Source organism: Zootoca vivipara, chromosome 14 (genome assembly GCF_963506605.1).
Source record: "Zootoca vivipara chromosome 14, rZooViv1.1, whole genome shotgun sequence".
In the NCBI taxonomy this organism is placed as follows: Eukaryota; Metazoa; Chordata; class Lepidosauria; order Squamata; family Lacertidae; genus Zootoca; species Zootoca vivipara.
Genome location: NC_083289.1, coordinates 26,266,708 through 26,289,311, shown reverse-complemented (window position 1 = coordinate 26,289,311; position 22,604 = coordinate 26,266,708). Strand labels below are relative to the sequence as shown.

The 22,604-nt window shown below is 41.1% G+C and overlaps 1 protein-coding gene across 3 annotated transcripts in view; it reads right to left on the bottom strand.

Annotated features, from left to right (window-relative positions):
* The window catches only part of PIAS1 (protein inhibitor of activated STAT 1), a 57,684-nt gene extending 35,370 nt beyond the window's left edge, over positions 1-22,314 (bottom strand). For 2 of the 3 annotated variants that reach the window (XR_009558544.1, XM_035130659.2), the window contains exon 1: positions 22,271-22,314. Coding sequence is in view for 1 of the 3 variants with exons in the window: in XM_035130659.2 (XP_034986550.1) it covers positions 22,271-22,294 (24 nt within the window). In the remaining 2 variants the exon portion in view is untranslated. Of the gene's footprint in view, positions 1-345; positions 727-22,270 lie in introns of those variants that run through there. The other variant, XM_035130660.2, reaches the window with a different exon arrangement.
* Positions 22,315-22,604: the final 290 nt, after the last annotated feature.

The window sequence follows — 22,604 nt, the reverse complement described above, 5'->3', positions numbered from 1 at the left end:
AAAAGTATTCAGGAATGCCACATTCACCTTGATAAAACAAGCCATAATAATAATAATAATAATAATAATAATAATAATAATAATAATAATACATTTTATTCATACCCCACCCTCCCTGGATGAGACCAGGCTCAGGGTGGCTAACACCAAATATATAATACATTAAAAACACAAAATCAAATGATTAGTTTAAAACACAATTCGAATAACATTTAAAATCAAAATAAAATTAAGTGGGAACCCACGAATTAAAAATGTAGGGGTAAGGAATTAAAAGTTCACCAGGCCCAGCCACTCGTGCTGGTTCCATATGGGCAGATAGAAAGAGCCATGGAGGCCACTTACATACAGGGTCCCATAGAAAGAAGGGGGTCAGACTGGGCCCGGACCCAAGGCCTGGTGGAAGAGCTCCGTCTTGTAGGCCCTGTGGAAAGATGTCAAATCCCGCTAAGACAAGACTGGCTCCCTCCTTGTTGTCCTTCTGCGAGCAGGTAAAGGCCTTTAGGGACTGACTGTTTTTAAGCAAAGGATTGCTGCTGTGAGGTTTTTGTTGTTGTTGTTATTCATATTTCTAATAGATTTGCTTTTATACTGTTTTAATTTTAATTAATCCAGTGACTTCCTCCCAGCTTTTCTATTTTATCTGTGTTTTGTATTTTTTTAATTGTAAGCCACCTTGTGACCCAGTTTGTGGAAAAGGCAGTATATAAATAAATGTTGTTGTTTTTGTTGTTGTTGTTGAGTTGTTTAGTCGTGTCCGACTCTTCGTGACCCCCATGATAAATAAATATAATATTTAATATAATATTTGAGGAAGCAAAACTAGAGAATGAGATGGAAAGCCATTTCTCAGTAGAAAATGCTAATAGTTTCAACTGGTCCTTTCAGTCTATCTGAAATATTGTTTGTTTACACTCTGTCATCACCTCATAGAGTTAAAGACTACCATTTAGCCTATAAGCAAGAACCTAATATTTCCTGTTTGGCCACATTACTTTATATACTAATTCCCATGTGGTGGTTGCCTGCATTATTCATGGCATGACTCTCATCAGATGTAGAACCTAACCTTGCCATCTTCAGCCCCCACCTCATGAATCATGTGCATCTTCTTTATTGACCAAGTCATCTAGCATCACTTTATATGAGGATGCTCACTGAAATAAAAGAAGTACAATGGTACCTTGGTTTAAGAACAGTCCAGTTTAAGAACAATTTGGTTCACAAACTCCACAAAACCAGAAATAGTGTATTGGTTTGAGAACTTTACCCCAGTCTAAGAACGGAATCTGAACGGTGGAAGGCCACTGGCAGCGGGAGGCCTCATTAGGGAAAGCGTGCCTTGGTTTAAGAAGGGTTTTGGTTTAAGAACAGACTTCCGGAACGGATTAAGTTCGTAAATCAAGGTACCACTGTATCTGGGATTGGGAAATATGCAATTCTCTTACTCCTCCTGTATCTCTAAGAATTGGGCATGGAAAGGAAACTGTATTCCAACTGTGCAGTGCCAATCTTCACAGGTGTGTAATGTTGTTTTGGAGAAAATGAACTTCCATCTTGCGCAATAAAGTGTTGCATTGTGTCATTCAAAAGTTTCCATCATGAGGCACTGACTTTGTTTAAACTGTCAAATTCTGCAACATAGCTAGAAGGACACACCTTCCATCCAGATTCTTCAATGTAGAGAGAAGGAACACCTAAAAATCCTTATCAGAAGGCTACCCCACACCCAAACTGATTTGAGTCTTGCCCACAGTGCACGCAAAGCCTTGAACACATGTTGCAGCCAAGACAGGGAGGCTACAGCAGATGTCATCATTCTGATATAGCTCTATCCAAACCACAAAGAAGTAATCTTAGAGAAGCAGAGCATGTAGTGTCCAGAATGCTGCCTGTGAGCTGTCATATACAGATAAGGAATATTCCACCCTTGCTAGCTGTTTGGTCTGGAAGGAGGACACTTGTAATGCTGCCCATATAAGAACCAAGGAACACACTGCCTATGATGAGAAGGTTATCATCATAGCAGTGGATGAGGGCATGTAGATTGATGTTATTTTGGGATCAGTGCAGTGCAACTTTGAGTAAGCAGCACAACACTCCCTCCAACTTGTTCATGACTAGAAGTTGAGAACTTGCAGCTCTCCAGATGTTGAACTCCAATGCCCATCAGTCCCAGCCAGCATGGCAAATGGTCAGGGATCATGGGAGTTGTACTACAGCAACATCTGGAAAGTCACATGTTCCCCATTCTGTTTATGGATATGTAAGGGGGATACAGTTAGAACTGGATATGGAACAAATGATTGGTTCAAAATTGGGAAAGGAGTACGACAAGGTTGTATATTGTCTCCCTGCTTATTTAACTTATATGCAGAATTCATCATGCGAAAGGCTGGACTAGATGAATCCCAAGCCGGAATTAAGATTGCCGGAAGAAATATCAACAACCTCAGATATGCAGATGACACAACCTTGATGGCAGAAAGTGAGGAGGAATTAAAGAACCTTTTAATGAGGGTGAAAGAGGAGAGCGCAAAATATGGTCTGAAGCTCAACATCAAAAAACCAAGATCATGGCCACTGGTCCCATCACCTCCTGGCAAATAGAAGGGGAAGAAATGGAGGCAGTGAGAGATTTTACTTTCTTGGGCTCCTTGATCACTGCAGATGGTGACAGCAGCCACGAAATTAAAAGACGCCTGCTTCTTGGGAGAAAAGCAATGACAAACCTAGACAGCATCTTAAAAAGCAGAGACATCACCTTGCCGACAAAGGTCCGTATAGTTAAAGCTATGGTTTTCCCAGTAGTGATGTATGGAAGTGAGAGCTGGACCATAAAGAAGGCTGATCGCCGAAGAATTGATGCTTTTGAATTATGGTGCTGGAGGAGACTCTTGAGAGTCCCATGGACTGCAATATAGTTAAAGCTATGGTTTTCCCAGTAGTGATGTATGGAAGTGAGAGCTGGACCATAAAGAAGGCTGATCGCCGAAGAATTGATGCTTTTGAATTATGGTGTTGGAGGAGACTCTTGAGAGTCCCATGGACTGCAAGAAGATCAAACCTATCCATTCTGAAGGAAATTAGCCCTGAGTGCTCCCTGGAAGGACAGATCGTGAAACTGAGGCTCCAATACTTTGGCCACCTCATGAGAAGAGAAGAATCCTTGGAAAAGACCCTGATGTTGGGAAAGATTGAGGGCACTAGGAGAAGGGGACGACAGAGGACGAGATGGTTGGACAGTGTTCTCGAAGCTACGAACATGAGTTTGACCAAACTGCAGGAGGCAGTGCAAGACAGGAGTGCCTGGCGTGCTATGGTCCATGGGGTCACGAAGAGTCGGACATGACTAAACAACTAAACAACAACAAGGGGGTTAATCACACAGCTTACAGGAGCATTATACAACATGGGACTAAGTTATCTGAAAGACTACTTTCTAAGATTCTTAGGAAGGTCCTTCTTATCAAGGAAGAAATAGAGGGAAAATAACTTCCCGTGCTGAAATACCCAACATTTTCCTCAACCTGATGCCCTACTGATGTTCCTATCAGAGCCAGCCAACAACAAAAATGGTCTGGTATGATAGGAGTTGGATTATTAAAACATCTGGAGGGGAAGGCTAGCCCAGGAGGTAATATGCTTCAAGCACCTGTGTATATTACACTTTTAGTATTACACAGTATTGTTAGTATAGAAGCACCTGTGTATATTACACTTTTAGTATTACACAGTATAGTTAGTATAGAAGCACCTGTGTATATTACACTTTTTAGTATAGATAGAAGTAACTGTGAATGAAGAGAGAACATCATGGGGCAATGCAATAAAAATTCTACTTGCAGCAAGACTTGTTTGTTTTTCCTCCAATTTGACTAACATTTGCTCCATCATTCATTGTTTTAGAAAACAAAGTGGTGGAAATTGAGATTCATATTAAGACCACTGAGAACAGCAGTAAATGGTTCATGAAGGATGATAGAGATCCTGGGCTATTATATATGGGCTTGCCTTAAATTCCATTTATAAGATTATAACCTAAGCATGCCATTAGGAAGGGATTATAAGACTATCATCATCCAACTGCTGCAGAATTGCAAAAGGAAAGCAGGAGAGGAAAAATTCATGAGACACTCAGGTCCTCGCCAGACAGGCAGTAACTTACTCCATTTTACCTTATGGTTTTAGAATGCTAAAAGCCAGGGGTTGTTCTAACGTGAGGGAGGGAGGGATATATAAACAAATGTATCACATAGCTTCGCCTTTAAGTACTATTCAGGTAGCTGAAAGGGAAGGACTCTTCCTTTCAGATTTTGTATAAAGAATGAGAATGCCGCCCCCCCCCCCCGCCCCCCCGCCCAATCACCATGGCTGGGATACAGAGCATTCACATTTTTTTTTCCTTCCCAAAGAACATCATCTTCCTCCATCCAATGAAGTGTGCCTGCAGTTATAAAAGCTAGAACAGAACAGGCCAATCTATTCAGAGCTTTGGCTGGTTCTCTCCTAGTCTTAGTTCATAGCTCACATATTGAGGATGGCACAGGGAAGGAGGCAGGAAGGAGGTGTAAGAGAAGGATTTTTCCAATGTACACGTAGGAGATCCAAAACAGAGCACCACAGTCCAACAGCAGCCCAAGGGTAAATCAGGAAAACAAATGAAATCCATTAATTCCCTTAGGACATTATCAAAGTAACACTGGCAGCACACAGAACAATCCTGACGATTTCCTAACAATATAAGCTAAAACTCCAGCAAAACAATTGTAAGCAAACTTCAGAGACCAAAATCTAGATTAACTGAGTACCGTACTAATTCCTACAAAACAAAACAGAAACAACTTCAGTGGGTTCCGAATACAGCAGTCAGATAACTGACTGATGATGGATTACAGGAATCATGCAACTATCTTGTTACACAGCTTACAGGAGCATTATACAACACGGGACTAAGTTATCTGAAAGACTACTTTCTAAGATACTTGGGAAGGTCCTTGTTTCTAGTTCCAACTTTGGAACAAATTTAGCAGGAACTCAAGGAAGGTCCTTCTTGGTGACTGCTCCCAGGCTCGGGAACTCCTTGCCAAGGTAGGCCCAACTAGTCTTGTTTCCAGTGACTTCCTGCCACAAAGACATTTCTTATTTAAACAGGTATGTGACCTATATGCTCACTTGTAAATATGCTGAAATTGATTTTAACTGATGGTTTTCTTTTGTGCCATCAGCCCAAGAGACTGGAGTCAGTGAGCTGATGCACATTGACCAAATACATGTCTCCAAAACTTGTACCCCAAATTCCACAACCAAGACAGAATCTTCAGTATGCCTCAGGATCAGGCCAGTCTTTTTAGTACAATCTACCCACCAATACTTCTGCTTTAAGCTTCATTTAAAATTACAGTAATGGAACATATGAAGCGCCTAGGGCTTGCTGATCAGAAGGTTGGCTGTTCGAATCCCCACGATGGGGTGAGCTCCTGTTGCTCAGTCCCTGCTCCTGCCAACCTAGCAGTTCGAAATCACGCAGTACAAGTAGATAAATAGGTACCGCTCCGGCGGGAAGGTAAACAGCGTTTCCGTGCGCTGCTCTGGTTCGCCAGAAGCGGCTTAGTCATGCTGGCCACATGAGCTGTACGCCGGCTCCCTTGGCCAGTAAAGCGAGATAAGCGCCGCAACCCCAGTCGTCCGCGACTGGACCTAATGGTCACGGGTCCCTTTACCTATGAATTACACAGCATTACGCCCTTTCATTTCAATGGGGCTTTCCCCATGCCTATAAGAAGTGAGGATGTATGCCTGTATTACTTTGCAGTGAAAGATGTTTGAGATTTATTTTCTGTCATAATTTTATTGTTATTTTTTTGTATTAAACAAGGTTGTGTGTTTCAACAGTATTCTTTATTTCAGTGCTAGAAAAATAAAGTCATATTTGCTGGCATTTTCCATCTTTATTACCAGTGTGGTGTTTAGTCATGCAGATGGGAGCTGTTTTACATTGCTATTTGTTAGCCTAGTTTAAAGACAAGTAATTGCAGAAAAATACATTAGCATTAGACACTGTCTTAGTGTATACCGTGGAGTGTCTAGAGGAGAATTAAAAGTGCTTGCAAGAATCAAGACAAAAGGCAAAAAATAAAGATGACATATTTCAAGGGAGTCAAGAAGGGGTTGTCAGATTAATCTTCCTTTTGTTATTTAAAAAAGAGATTACTCCCAAGTTCCCTTCTATTCAGCTGGAGAAATGTTGTCATTACTTTGGCAACCATCACTGGAGTCTACTAGTCCATAAGTAATTTGAAAGAGCCAGTTTCAACATTGATTTCCCCCTTTCTCCAATTCCCCCATGAGATGAGATGCACATTAATGGCTCTTTCTTTGCATCTAAAGACACAGACACCCAGGTTATTTAAATTACTTAATTTTTTAATTATTTTATTACTGAAGTGTACAAAAAAGGAAATGTGAGCAAGTATAAAGGAAAATACTTGAATGACTTGTCTAATATTATAGTAACACTTAAAATATCACTTTTATGAATAGTTTAAGCTAATACAAACACTCCCCACTCACTCCAACTTCACTTTTATCATAATTCTGCTTTTTTATTATACACCATGCCTTCACATTAAATACAATTCTTGATTGTTCCTTGATGTATTTGACCACGAGACCCCAACCACTTAAGCACTTCCTTATACTCCTTTTTATCATCATCACCATCACTTTAATTATCCCTGGTTGTTCCCATTACTTTCTAATCTGTTCAACTTTATTTGGTTTTCACCTCTCCTTCCAACATCTGGTGTGCACTAACCGTGCTATGATGAAAATATACACAAACACCCGTGTCTTTTGGTATACTAACACTTAACATAACTTAGTAAAGCACATCGATGGATTCATTATTATTCCAATTTTTAAATAATGCAAGTATCACCTCAGTTACCAAACACCAGAAACTTTCCACATTGGGACATCTCTACCACATATGATAGGGGGGAAAGATTACCATATTGACAAAAGCAAACAATGACAATTTCCCACTTCTCACACTATTTTTCCGAGATGCCCAGTGCAATTAGGTAGCTATCTTAATATAGTTTTCTTCGTAGGTTATAAACACTATGAAAGCTGTCCCTTTACTAGTTGAAACCCAACAACCCATACTTCATTACAGAGAGAAATGGAAGAAGGAAACACAAATATAGGTGAAGTTCTCAGTGGCAATGCTCTTTAAGGTTTGATAGATTTTTTTCACTGTATGTACTTAATGCATTGTAAGTGTGTACCACCTTGGGAGGCAGTGTAATTCTTTAAGAATAAAGTCAATATTTACATTTAGCATTTCTAGTCTGGCCTCCATCTTGCCCACAAGGCTACCTGTAGCCATGCATTGGCCAGGATTCAAAAAGTTACCTGGATGCGCCCAGTAAAGTTTTAATATTGATATTCAGGACAGTGAACAGAAACTGCTTGCTCAAGTACATTGGAGGGAAAGGGGAAGTAAAGAAACAGAAATGTTATTGGGTGGAAGGAAAGAGATTGTTCTGAGGGAAAGAATTTAAGGAACAGAAACTGATGGTGTGCAGAAAAGAGGGTGGGGCAAGGGCTATGGTGACTGTTAGGGACTGGGTCAGAGAGGGAGGGGATTCTCCCTAGAAGGAAACAGCTTTTATGGAAGGAAGATGGAGAAGTCCAGGGCAGGGGTTGTGAGACTACCAGATGGCAAGTTGCTTTGCTTGGCAAGAAGGTAGCAGAGCTACATGCAGGGGGAACTCAGATGGTGACAGACACAGACTTCTGCCAAAGATATTCAAAGCTGCTCTTGAGCAAGAGCACAGGAAGCACACAGAGGATGTGAGCCAACACCAAGGATTAGGAGGGCAGATGGAACTATAAGGAGGGAGATGGGAGGACAAGAAAGAAAGCTGGCAACAACAGAATCAAGGCGATGGGGGTGGAGAGGAAAGACACAACTGAGGAGCAAAGGGGCAAGAGAAAAGATATGGAGGAGGCCCTACAGACAGAGCGATGCTAAGCAGGTATTGGTGGGAAGACAAAAGCAAGAAGATTCAAGAGGATCAATGCATCATTGGAAAGGATACGAAATACTACTTTTAAAGACCTTAATCTAACAACTGCTAACAACGCCTTTAAACTGACCCTGAAAACAACTCTCTTCTTCATAATCAAGGATCCTTTTATGCCCATAAAGAGTTCACAGTTTTTTGTATTTTTTTGTCATCTACAAATAAGCGTCCAATGTTGAAGGCATTCTACCCTTTGCTTTACCTGGAAAATATGACTTCAGTAATCTAGAGTAGAGTTTACGGTAACTCTGCTGTCAATACTTCTTGAGAACACACTGAGATTTGCATCATTTCAGCCCTTAGCACAAGCATGCCTGTCTGGAGAAAAATTATTTGGGCCTTGAGGTGTGTTGGGGAAGCAACTAGAATGCAAAAGCAGCGACAGGAACTGGCATAAGTACTGAAGATTGCATTTTTATCTGCCACAACACTCTGCCTCAAATTGTTCATTGAGCTATTCAGCATCATCTTAGGATTTCTTCCATGGTGAGCCAACATCAGTGCAGATCCCATCAGTAATCTGATGGAAACAAGTATACTGAATAATTGTTAATGATTTTTCTTTCTCTTTTTTGCTCCAATGTGCATTAGTTTACTTCAAACCTTACACTTTCACTTGTCATTTGTTGTCCATTCACCAATTTTGAGACAACCTTTTGGAACTCTGCACAATCTGTTTGAGTGTTCCTAATCCTGAATAATTTGTATTACTGGCAAACCTGGGATACTTCTCACCTGTTCCTTGATTGTAGAACATTAATCAGCTGCATAGGACCAAATACAGATCCTTGGATAACCCCACTGTTCAATGGCTGTGAGAACTGTTTATCTTCTACCTCTGTTATTTAAACTGTTACTGTTTCACAGGACAGCAAACCCTTTCATTTCATCACTGCTAAGTTTATTTATAGTGGTACCTCAGTTTACGAACTTAATCCATTCCGGAAGTCCGTTCTTAAACCAAAACCGTTCTTAAACCGAGGCATGCTTTCCCTAATGAGGCCTCCCGCCACCAGTGCCCTTCCACTGTTTGGATTCCGTTCTTAGACCAAAGTAAAGTTCTCAAACCAAGAGACTATTTCCGGTTTTGCGGAGTTTGTAAACCAAGACTGTTCTTAAACCAAGGTACCACTGTATTTTCATTTTATGTATTTATTAAATTTGTATACCACTCTTCATCCGTAATTCTAAAACATACAAAAACACAAAATACGTAAAAATAAAAAAAACATTTAAAAGGGGTATAAGATGTTAATCAGCCCAAGAGGAACATTTTCGCCTGGTGCCTAAAGGTGTATGTATAATGAAGGCATCAGCTGCACCTCCCTGGTGAGAGCACTCCACAAACAGGGAGCCACTGAAAAAAGGCTTACTGTCATGTTGCTGGCACACAAAGAAGAACAACCTCCTAGCCTTGCCAAGGAGGGTAGCACTCAGGGTCCGTGTTGCAGGTTGAAATTTTCTCCCACCAACCAAGGCCACCAGCTGCTACTGTCCCTCCTAAAGTATCTGTTGTCATCACCAATTATTCCAATGACTCATCAATCTCTTGGCAGCAAGTAGAAAGAATGACAACTTATCCCTATTTAGACCATCTAAACATTTATGCTATCATCCCAAAATGGATGGACCAACTCCTGTCATGCATACCCCCAAGAGTCAATTGAAATGTACCTTTGTAACCTTTTTCTTTTTTTGATGGCATACAATAACAGTATAGAAACACAAGTAGAGCATTTTCTATACACGGTTGACCTCTCCCAAAAGTTCCCATGCCTTACAAGCCTAACCCCTCTTCCCAACGTCCTTCCCTTATTCACACAGCTTTGCCTGCCTAGCTAACTTTGCATGCAGAACAGATATAATTTCTTCAAAAGCTGTTTTAGATAATCTGAATTTTAGCATCCTATCTAACAACTTATTTTTTCCCTTTCAGGACTGCAACACTGCATCACTATCCCCGCTCCCCAAATACTTTTGACAACTTTGCATCAAGCAGACAAGTAACTTTGCAGTTAGTATGCTCATTACAAATCTAGATCCCTAAGTAAATAATCTAAAATTAAGAACATAAGAAGAGCCTGATGCATCAGGCCAATGGCTCAGCCAGTACAGCATCTTATGTTCACAGTGGCCAACCATATGCCTATGGGAAATCCCCATGGAGTTACCCTCAGAGGCACATCCTTGTTGTGAGAGGATATCAGTTCTTCACCAGAGGGATGCTCATTTTTTTAGACATCTGTGCTCTTTTCCTCATTATGATCCCATCTGCCCCAAGACCCCGCATCCCAGAAAACTCACAAGATGACATCAAATAGACATCAAATGAACACCACCACACCCCTGAAAGTCTCATCTATATCTCTCTTTACCTCTCAAATTATCCAAGTTAGCCATCTTGGCCTCAACATGAAAAGCCAGAAGCTCTTTGCACTGACCACAACTGAGAACTGCCCTGAGATCTTCAGGTGAAGGATGGTATACATTTAATAAATAAAATAAAAAATACCTGTGACTCAGCAGGAAAAACACTGGATAGTGAACGTACATACACCCACATACCCCAGTAAGCATCTGCTGGCTTTCTACCATCATAAGGTCTTTGGCTAGAAGGCCTTTTCAGTTGCAACATAGAATGTCTTGATTTTAAGTACAAGCAGCACACAACAGGTTATCACCATTACTGCAACTATAGCAGTGCTAATTAGTGCTTCTGAAATGAGTGCAAAACACTTTAAAATGTTACCCTACAGAGATTTGGTCCTGTTTTCTTGAGGAGGGGAAATGAATAGCCTTGTATGGTTTTGAGCAATGCTTTTGGAGCGAGAAATAAAGGGAGAATGCACAAGCAACCGTCAAAAAAACTGCTTATAGGTGGCTGAATTATACATTCCCTAGCCTCCTCTGCCAGACTCCAACCTCAATCAGGTAAATGATAAAAAGTATTTCAGTGAAACAGCTCATCAATATTTCTTTCCAGCCTCATTATCCAGCATGCACCCTTTCTAACATGCAGCGAGGGTCCTTTGTAGTGGTCATCAATATACTGTACCCCTCACAATATTTTAATCTCATATCCATAGTTTAAAAATACAACCTAGAAGTAAGGGATACACCTGCCGTTTAGGAAAATAGTATGTGACAGATGAACAAACAGCTGTTGTTTGGGTGTCCCTCAAAACATCAGATCAAGAACCCTGCAAATTAAAATGTTGTTTTCATTTGGATCAACTTCTGTTGGTGCAAATGCATATGGACATTCAAGCTACAATGAGTTTACATCCATCAGGCAGATTGGAAGGCCAGCTTACTACTGCAATCACACTGCACTTCTTTGTGGAATTTCATTTTGTTGGAGTGGAACTTACTATCAAGTACTAGTAAATCTATCTCAGTGAAGGTGCTTGTCTCTTCAGAGAAACAGAAGCCTAACAACACAGTGCTCAATACATTGATTAGTCTGCTACATAACAAATGTTGCATTATTACATTGTCATGCTGGCCACATGACCTGGAAGCTGTACGCCACCTCCCTCAGCCAATAACATGAGATGAGCACCACAACCCCAGAGTCGGTCACAACTGGACCTAATGGTCAGGAGTCCCTTTACCTTTACCTTTTACCATACCTCCATTTATGGATGAGAATTTTTTCACTTTCTAATCTGACTGATGATGTGGACAGCTAAAAAAACATTACTGAAGGATTGACAAAGTCCCAGCTAAGTTTCCAGAAGCATACTGACAAGTTCTTGACCCAGTTTTTCTAGACTGTATAGGGAAAATCACTCTTAATAGGTTGCCAACCATTTCTCATCCCATTTTCAACTGGATGAGCTGGTTTAATGCCACAGAATGTTCACAAGCATTGTAACTGTTTAAAGGGAAACTGTCAGCTATGACAAAATTTAAATTCTGTGACCTGAACGTGCCTGACAATGCTAGGCTGTAGGTTTCGTTGGCAGTTAAAATTATTCCCCTCCCTACTGTTATGAAACCTCCTTTTGAGGTTCACTTTTTTCTATACCTTTACCTCTCTTCAGAAACAATTGCCCTGCAAAGATTTAATACTACCCTTCACAAAAGGATTATGCATTGTCCAACATCTGGATGGACATTACATGAGCCCCTTGAAATACGTTTAGGCTCTTCCTTATCTATGTGACGCTTATAACCCATTAAAGCCTTCGTCATCTGGAAGGAATTCTGTTCTATACATCCACATGCCCTGGAGCCTTCTAACAGATCTCAGTGCAGCCAAAGGCCTAGAAAGCAATGCAGCACTTCTTCAAAGGTGAATAGTAAAGAATCTGACAAAGAAAATAAACCTAGCAGGTAATATTGCAGAGGAGACAAACGTAATCTTCTCCCACCTAGAAGCCTTTGCCCGGGAGCCTGATGCTCTTGAAACTTGCACTTGTTCTTTCTTTTCCAAAAAGAAAAATGCTAAGTATTGCTTCCTAGCAAGAGAGCAAAATATACAGTAAAGTACACTGATGGTGCTCAGTCAATGGGGATTGACAAGAGATGCTTATCAGGACCGGAACTGGACTGCTCTCTCAGAAGACAAGTCAATTAAATATTTCAGCTTTAGGTGTTTTGTCATTCCCCCCGCCAGGAAAAACTAAATCCTACTACCAAAAATCGTGCAAAGATACAATAAGTATCCAAATGCAACAAAAATTAATCATAAATCAGTATGATTGAACATGCACAATCTCAAGCAAGAGAGACAAATGAACTTCCCTCAAAGGAAGGGGAGGAACTGACATCCAGTCAAACAATGTCTTTTTTGTGGACCAGAACCCTGTGGTTATTATCCAGGAGACTGGAAACATGAGATCAGGTCCTTTCAGTTGTGGCCCCCCACTTGTGCAATGCTCTCCTCAGGGAGGCACACACCATTTATTTTTTGGCTCCACTGCTAGAAAAAGGCTTTTCTTTTTCTCCAGGCTTCTGGCCCTTAACTTGAAGAGTGGCACTGTGGCATATTTTAGTCCTTCCTTTCAAAAGTTGCAGAGTATAGAACATGTTCAGGTATTTGGCCAAGGAATGCAAGCTGAGATTCTGCCAAGCATATTGTTTCTGCAATATGGTGACGAGGGCTACTTCATATTCCTCCATTCTCTGCAGCATGTGAAAGTAACTCGTCTGTGGTCAGGAATCAAAGAGTTGGAAGAGACGACAAGGGCCATCCAGTCCAACCCCCTGCCAAGCAGGAAACACAATCAAAGCATTCCTGACAGATGGCTGTCAAGCCTCTGCTTAAAGACCTCCAAAGAAGGAGACTCCACCACACTCCTTGGCAGCAAATTCCACTGTCGAACAGCTCTTACTGTCAGGAAGTTCTTCCTAATGTTTAGGGGGAATCTTCTTTCTTGTAGCTTGAATCCATTGCTCCGTGTCCGCTTCTCTGGAGCAGCAGAAAACAACCTTTCACCCTCTTCTATATGACATCCTTTTATATATTTGAACATAGCTATCATATCACCCCTTAACCTTCTCTTCTCCAGGCTAAACATACCCAGCTCCCTAAGCCGTTCCTCATAAGGCATTGTTTCCAGGCCTTTGACCATTTTGGTTGCCCTCCTCTGGACACGTTCCAGCTTGTCAATATCCTTCTTGAACTGTGGTGCCCAGAACTGGACACAGTATTCCAGGTGAGGTCTGACCAGAGGTCTGTACCATACATTGGTACTATTACTTCCCTTGATCTAGATGCTATACTCCTATTGATGCAGCCCAGAAATTGGCTATTGGCTTTTTTTTGCTTTTTTAGCTGCTGCATCACACTGTTGACTCATGTCAAGTTTGTGGTCTACCAAGACTCCTAGATCTTTTTCACATGTACTGCTCTCAAGCCAGGTGTCACCCATCCTGTATTTGTGCCTTTCATTTTTTTCGCCCAAGTGTAGTACTTTACATTTCTCCCTGTTAAAATTCATCTTGTTTGCTTTGGCCCAGTTGTCTAATCTGTTAAGGTCATTTTGAAGTGTGATCCTGTCCTCTGGGGTATTAGCCACCCTTCCCAATTTGGTGTCATCTGCAAACTTGCTCAGGATGCCCTCAAGCCCATCATCCAAGTCATCAATAAAGATGTTGAATAAGACTGGGCCCAAGACAGAACCCTGTGGCACCCCACTAGTCACTTCTCTCCAGGATGAAGAGGAGCCATTGATGAGCACCTTTTGGGTTCGGTCAGTCAGCCAGGAATACTCACAGGAAATCAAGAACTAAATTGGCATGTGAAAGGGTATATAAGCTTGCTTCAATCTGTGTAAATCTTCAGTTTCTAGAAGTCCATGATAAATATGGTGACAAATACAGAGAAACAGAAACAGATAGTGATAGCTAAGAAAGAGACTGATTAAATTTCATGTAGTGTTTAGTTCTGTTCCCCCTCCTCTCTTTTTTCAGCTCTTTTTATGGAAATAAGTGCATTATGTCTGCTTGATACTGTAGAGGACTAGAGAATACAAATAATTTTCAGAATAAATTATCATTTGTTTTACTATACTATAATGTTGATTTCTGTTTTTACTATTTTTGCCTGCTCCTCATAAACTGGCAAAACCAAAGATATGCTAGGTTCCTTACGATTCAGCAGTTTGTAGCTTCATTTGTAATGAAAACTTGTGATTTTCAATATGTAAAGAGTACTATTGCATTTTTTATTTTTCCCCATAAATTTACTATTTCCCCCATAGGTTCAAGATTTCCATACATTTACATCTCTTGTTGTACAGGAAGCCTTCCTACCTGGTCAGTGCTCTTCAATTGATTCAAAATGCCTCTAGAACCCTCTCCTGTCACTCCTCTGGCACAGCATGTTTGTAGTATGCAAATATTAAAAACCCAATTTTATTAGGGCCAACTACAAAATGTCACAAAACAGCGAGCAAGGTTTTGAGTTATTAATCACCTCCCTGGCCCAGCCACCTGTCCCTTCCCTGCAAGTTTTTATCAGTAAAGAGGGACAAGGATCCAGAATGCAAGTGGTCACCCTGACTGATCCAAGCCCATTGTCCACACCCTTGAGCCTTACTAACTGAAACTCATCCAACACAACAGGACTAGACAGTGCTCTGGACATCCTTCAGCTTTCATAACTGGAGTCAGTCAGGGCCCCGCCCTTGCAGGCCAGGTAGAAAAGGCATGCAAGGCAGGGAACAGGTCCTCCAGGACGCACAGCCAAGGTCTACCTACTTTCCCGTGTTTTACACATTTGTAAGGAATTCTGGGAACTGTGATTCTGTGAAAATCTAAGCATGATCATAAGTATAATGGAGCACTTAACTCACCATCAGAGGGTGATAAGAGGAATAACAAAGAAAGATGGGTTTAACTCCATATGGTCTCAATTTATATTAACTATAGTACAGTAATTTCCCATCTCTTGTCACAGTATGCAGTATGGAGAAATTATTTTAATGCTCTAGATTGAAGTATACCCTGTGGGTGTGAGCTTAATCTGTAATGTAAAACATTTCCCAAGTGTTTTGATGCCATGTAGATGACTGCACACAAGATTTAACACCTGTACATGCATTTGTCCTGAAAGATAACACTTTATGCTTGGTAATTGTTTTTAAAAATTTCAATAACATTTGTAATTTAAAAAGTAAAATGCCTAGGATTACTTTTGGAAACTCATTAAGACTGACTCACCCTGAACCACACATGCACCCAAAGTATCTACACTGGCTCCCAGTTGATTGCTGTGTGACTTCCAACCTCTCAATCATCCTTGTTTAGACTGTTATGCTCTGTACTTAAACCAAACCTTCTCATTCTTCCTCCATCCCCTTTGCAGCGCCTCCTCTCCATGAAATCTGCCGCTCCATTTTTCTTTTCCAACACGATCCCTTTCAACCCATGCATCACTTCCTCGTCTTTCCAAGAGTACCAGTTTCATCTGTTGTGCAGTTTCTACTATTCTTTATCTGTGCTGTTATCAAACCCCATCATCTTCCATCACCTTCCACCTATCCAAAATATGCCCTAATCCTAAAGGCAATGCACAGAAGCAAGGACAATTGACATCCATACAGCTTACTTCATGCAATGCATTTAGGACTGAGAGTGCTTGTTTCTGTTCAGCACTACATCTGAAAATTGCTTTAAATAAATGTTAAAATAATACCAACCTAATGGTTACAAATGACTCATGCCTCCTTCAGCAACTACCACTGACATTTTCTGTCTATATGCAATACCTTTCAACCAATGAAGTTACTTTAAAAAGAATTTCCAGTCTTTGTTAGACAATAGTTACTAGTGTATCCATGAATAAAAATTCCACCCCATATCCTTGTAAATATAATTGATGAGAACTCCTAATGAAGTATAAAACCCTTCACAAACAAGTATGCATACACTATTCATATTTATGTGTGCATGAAATTTGCAATCTAATTTTTATTGGCAAACATACTTAAGTACCGTGGGCTGGATTATTATTTTTACAGTGATGCACAGCTGCTTATTTGATCTTTGCAGCTTCAGCATGAAGAAATAAAAATGTAAAGATGACTTCTCAAAGCGCACTGAAAAAACACCATGGATTATACAAGAAGAAAAACTGTAAATAGGAAGATGCATGGTAAGGGCTGCTCATTAAAACAATTTGAATTGTGAAATTATTCTGCTTGCATCCAACACTGAGATTTAGTTGGATTTTCAATGGAAATGGTTTGAGCAAAATTATAACTAAAAGCTGAAAATGGTGGCTTCTGCTTATTTGGCTATTTTGCTAGTGCTATTATGCAGTTTCTCCATCCTTGGAGGCCTAATCTTCATTATTACTATCATCTAAAAATACTAAGTACCTTGCTTGTTAGCAGTTTCCTCACATCCATCAAGCCTAGTATTTGATTTCAACTGAGAGATTTACATTCATAAATTCACCTGTACAGAAGAACACATGACTAGATAATTTAATTCAAAATCTTTCTTTTGCTTCCATTACCATCACTCCTTAAAATCAGGAAACATAACTAACAAGAAACACATCAAGCATCTTTCTAGTTCCCAAAGGCACTCCTTTAAAATGAGAGTGTAAAGATGGAAGCCTCTCAATATGTACTTTTGACATCCATTCAGAAGACAGCAGCAACAATGACAATTGTAGAAAAATTAAACTCTGATCTAGATGTAAATGTTATGAAAACCCAGAACTGTGTAATGAAGACATTCACACAAAGATCACACAACATACTACTCCAGAACTAACTGTTTATTTATATGCTTCCCCATCAGGTAGTGGAGAGCTTTCCAAACTGTGTGTCACGACACATTACTGTGTCGGCTGCAGTGTGTAGGTGTCACACGAAAGCTCCCCGCACTCCTCCCAGGGCTGGAAAGGGGTTAGTTTAACGTCCGGTTTGCTAATAAAACTGAATTACTGAGTCGCAAAATGATGCATGTCTAAAAAGTGTGTAACCAACATGAAAAATTTGGAAAGCTCTGACATAGTGCATAAACTGCGGGACTCACTCCCTTGGGAAACAATGATGGCCACTCATTTGTAAACCTTTAAAAAATGATTGGACAAATTCATGGAGGAGAAGACTATCAATGGCTACTAGCCAAGATGGTGTGCTTCTGAAAACCAGGTGTTGGAAACCACAGAAGGGGAGGGTGCTCTTGTGCTCGGGTCCTGCTTGAAGCTTCCCACAGGCATCTTGTGGCCACTGTGAGAACAGATGGGCCACCAGCCTGATCTAGCAGGCTCATTTTATGTTCTTAATAAGAGCTATTATATCATCACACACACAAAATCTAGGAACTGGGGAATTCACAACCCTCTAAAAAGAACAATGCTGGGTAAGGAACGAATGTTTTTAGAACCTGTTTGATTTTAAAACGTAACTAGATGATATACAGTATTAGGACACAGGAAATTTTCAATGACAGAAAAATTCTGACTATCTGGCACTCAAGCTATTTAATGTCTCAGAATGTTTTAGTTTGAATACAACATTCAAAAAGAGGCAGCTCTAATGTTTACTAAGAAAATACAAAGCAAAACAAAAGAACATTATCTCCCTGTAATTTAGCAGCTTTTAGTGACAGTTTTACACACAATGGGCTGGATCCACACTGAAGTTAGCTGAACTTAGGTTCCACTGAAATCAATGGGACAAGTTAGTTATGCCCCCCATTTAAATCCCACTGCTTTCAATGAGTACTAAGTGCAACCAACTTACTCTGAATCCAAGCCAGATTTATTTATTTTAATGCTTGTATTGATCTTACTTGTTAAGAATACTAACAAGAGGCGGACAAAATATTTCAGTTTAGACTGCACACAAATGTTAGCAGAAATAATTATTCAAGTTACAGTGGGGGACATTTGCTTGGTATGAAAGTGATCCAACAGGCCTTGGAAAGCCATAAAAGATGGAAAGTCTCCCCCGCCTACTTTCTTCGGGAGCATCCTTGAAAATATTAATTACTTGAAACTGTGGCCATGGTTCTATGACAATTTACAGTGAGCCATAACCCCTTCTTGCCATCCCTCAATAAAGCATTTGCCCCATCTGACAACTGAAGTGGGGTTTTTAACACAATCTACAAACTAACCTTTACTCTTCCCGTTACAGGTAGGTAGCCGTGTTGGTCTGGATCGAAGTAAAATAAAAAAATTCCTTCAGTAGCACCTTAAAGACCAACTAAGTTTTTATTTTGGTATGAGCTTTCGTGTGCATGCACACTTCTTCTGCATGCACACGAAAGCTCATACCAAAATAAAAACTTAGTTGGTCTTTAAGGTGCTACTGAAGGAATTTTTTTATTTTACTTTACTCTTCCCATAACTCAGGAAGCAGAAGGACTGGACATTTCCTGTGTCACAGAACTTCAATTTTTGGTTGAGAATATGTCCACAGGTAAACAGGAAACTTAACATGAATTTCAAAAGGCAAAATATTTATTTAAGAAGCTCTTAAGTAAATAAAAGTTGCTTTATCTAAAGGATTGTCCTCAATAACAGAAGACATTTTGTTAAGCCTGCAACCTTCATCATGCCATGCCTGCGGGTCACCCCTGCCCACCTCTCCAAAAGAAACAAATGGGCAAGATTGATGAAACAAGTCAGTTTCATATTTCTGGCTACAAACCAGTAAGGACAGAAAATTGAGAAGAACTATCTCAATTTCCTTATGCTGATTTTTGGGAAAGCAAGGGGAATAAGCAGTAAAGTTAAGCATTAACGGGAGAAAGGAAAGTTAGCATATGCATTGAAAAGATATTCGAGGGAGGGGACAAAAACTTGCCTACTCAGATAGGAACTGGAGGTTAGATAGAGGGCGGCCAAAGTAGACCAACATAAAATTCCAGTTTTTTAAAAGAAACATAGGAAGAGCCCTTCTGTATCAGGCCGAAGGACCATCTAGGGCAGCAGCTTGTTCCCACAGTGGCAATCCAGATGACTATGGGAAGCTGAGAGCATCAGCACTCTCCCTGTTAGCGATTACCAGAAGATGGTATTTAGAGGCATACTGCCTCCGAGAATGGCATCTATTTAAAAAACACAATCTAGTAATTCATCAAGTAATTTTATCAGGCTCTCATGAGGAGGAATTGCATATACATATATGTACTGTATTCCCTTTCTCCAGAGAGGCATTGAAGGAAGAGGTAAAAGATTGAGATGGAAATCTTTTGCCACCCAGATCAACCAAGCTTAAAACAACTACCTAATAAATGTAGCATCCTAGCCAATAAGAGTCTGTTACCAATACCTTGCTGTATTTACTGCACTAAGATTAATGAAGCAACCCCAAGTGTGAAGGAAAACAGATAAACCTTTTTATGCTTTACAACAAGCTGCCTGCAGAAATGGGCACTAGGCTTCCTTAAGTCTCCTACTGCAGCAAGATTCCACACACACACACCCCAAACACAAAAGGCAATGGAGGTTATAAACAGGATCCATTCATCTTCACCTCACAAAGAGAGCTGCCATCACTGTGTACACATGTCCCAAAGGAGCAAAGAACCTTTCTGAAAAGCCAGGATAAAAAAGCCATAAAAGCAACATGTGTGATTTCCAAAAGCATTAAGACATTGAGAGACAGTGTAAACAAAATAATCCCTTGGTAAATGAATTTTAACTGGAAAGCATTTGACATGCATTTTGACATATTATCTATAAAAAGGTATTAAACATGTGGTTTCTATTTTGCTTACAAAGACATCGTGATTATAAAAGTCTACAGTATGTAGTGAAAATAAACACCCCCACTCAACCTAGACACATTTTGTTATTCAATATTTAACACGTGACTATTGTGATCATTGTTGAATTTTATAGTATGTAAACAGGCAAGTCTTCAAAACAGATTAAGAAATATACTAAATACTTTTTATTTAAAATCAATCCTTTGTGTTTACCAAGGGAGGGTATGTTGAGGACTAAAAAAAAGGAAATTATGATCTACCGGTATTACTAGAATACCCCCTGGGGAATCACAGCAAGCAACTAGAATTGTAGCAGCCATATCAAACCTCACTCATTTAGCTAGTAGGGCATTTCAAGACTTTCAAAAAAGGCTTTTAATATACAGTATATATTACCTCACACACACACTTTATTCAGATGAAGGATTGGCTGCAAAATCATCTCAGATATTTTTAAACTCACTCTTTTTTCTCTAGCTGTCATGCATGGAGGCTATACTAAGAAAATAGCAGTGTATAAAAGGGAAGAGCAAGTGAGATTCAGCACTTTTGGTTTCCTCTCACTTTAAAACAGGAAACCAAGGTGGTGGGAGTTTCCTCCTATCCCTCTAGAGAGTTCAGAGCGCTTTAGCTTTCAACATGAGAGAAATTCTTCTCAGGAAATGAGCTAAAAAGCCCTCTCCATCACATGAGCTTAAGGATCTAAATACAGCCAAAGTTTCTATTCAGTTTCTTACTCCCATTAAAATAAGCCCTTGATCATTTCATCTATGATTTCAAATAAAAAGTAGGTTCAACAAACCTCTTGGGGAATAGAAAAAAAATGCATGCACACATGCTTATAGTTTTATTTACTTCCTCTGAAAGGCAGCTGTTGCTCACACACCCATAATTTGGGTTCCCCACCTACTGCACTAGCATCTTTGGATGGAGTCATAAAACCTTTGCAATCCAGGTCAGGGATTACAAAAAAAAGGAAATTTGAACGAACACCAACATCAAAAGGATCTACTAAAAAAACCAGTTTCCACCCTTTGAAAGTGAAAGTTTGGGGAGGGGGGTCTCTCAGTTTCCACTCCTTTCAGGCACCCTTCTCTGCCACTGGCACATACTAAGCATTTAAAAGTCAGGGAGAGCTGTCAAAACTTCGGGATAAAACGATTAGGGAAAGATACATTTTCCTCCTTGTTCTCTGCCCTTTGCACAGCTGAAGAAACATATGCAAGAGGGGCAGAAGAGAGGGGGGCAAAAGCTGGGTAGGTGAAAGAAGCCAGATTCTGGACAAACTCCGTTCCACGTAGGCGAATAGGACGATCATCTTTGTCAAAGAAGAAGGGGCAGCGTTGTGTGGGACTCCCGTTTTAGATTATGCCACTTGAAATGGGGATGGGGAGGGAGGAAACACACATAACCCACCCTCCACTCCTCAAATTCGTGGCCTGCAAGGGGGCGAGGACCCACTGAACCAGCTCAAGGTGGAGGAGCAAAAGGAGACAGGCTGATCTGATGCAGATGTGGGGAGAGAGAAGAGCAGGAGAACGAGGTATCCTCTCCTCCTCAGCCCTGGCCAACCTCGCAGGGCGGGGGGTTGAGAGAAAAGCACCTCAGATGGAAAGTAGACTCCAGCGGACTCACTTCCTAGGGTTGGGGCCGATAAGAAAAGCAAGGGAAGACATACGGGGGGAGGCAAACTCAGTTCAATGGATGAGCCAAAAGGCGCTCCCCCCCACCTCACTTCTCCCTCCGTCCCTCCCTCAGCGCCTCTCTTCCCTCTCCGCTTACACACCCCCGGATCGCCGCCAGCCAGCCAGCCAGCCAGCCTGCCTTCCCTCCCTCCCTCCTTGCGCTCCTCCACTGGGTCGCCCGGCCGCCGGGCCAGGCCTGCTGCGGGGAGGAGGAGGGGGCCTCGGGAGTAGAGAAGAGCCGCGGCAGCGAAGCGGTGGGGGGGGGAGGAAGAGGGGAGGGGGGGCGGCTTGAAACTGCGCCTTTACCTTTAGTTCCGCACTGTCCGCCATCTTGAATCGCGGGGCGCAGGCGCAGTGAACCCCGCCGGGAGGCCGCCTACCACCACCGCCGCCCCGCGCGCTGCGTTTGAATCAACGGCGCGCCGCCGCCGCCATTTTGTTGGTCCCTCCTCAGGGCGGGACGAGAGAGGGGAGGGGGCCTCGCCTTGTGCCACCCTCGGATATTAGCAGACATACTGTATTAATGTCACTTCTCGTTATTAACGTGGGTATGTAGAATGTGGGGAGCCACTGAAATCAGTTGGGCATGAGGCATTTCAAGTTTACCTACTTTGAGCATTACTGTACTAAGTGTTTGGCC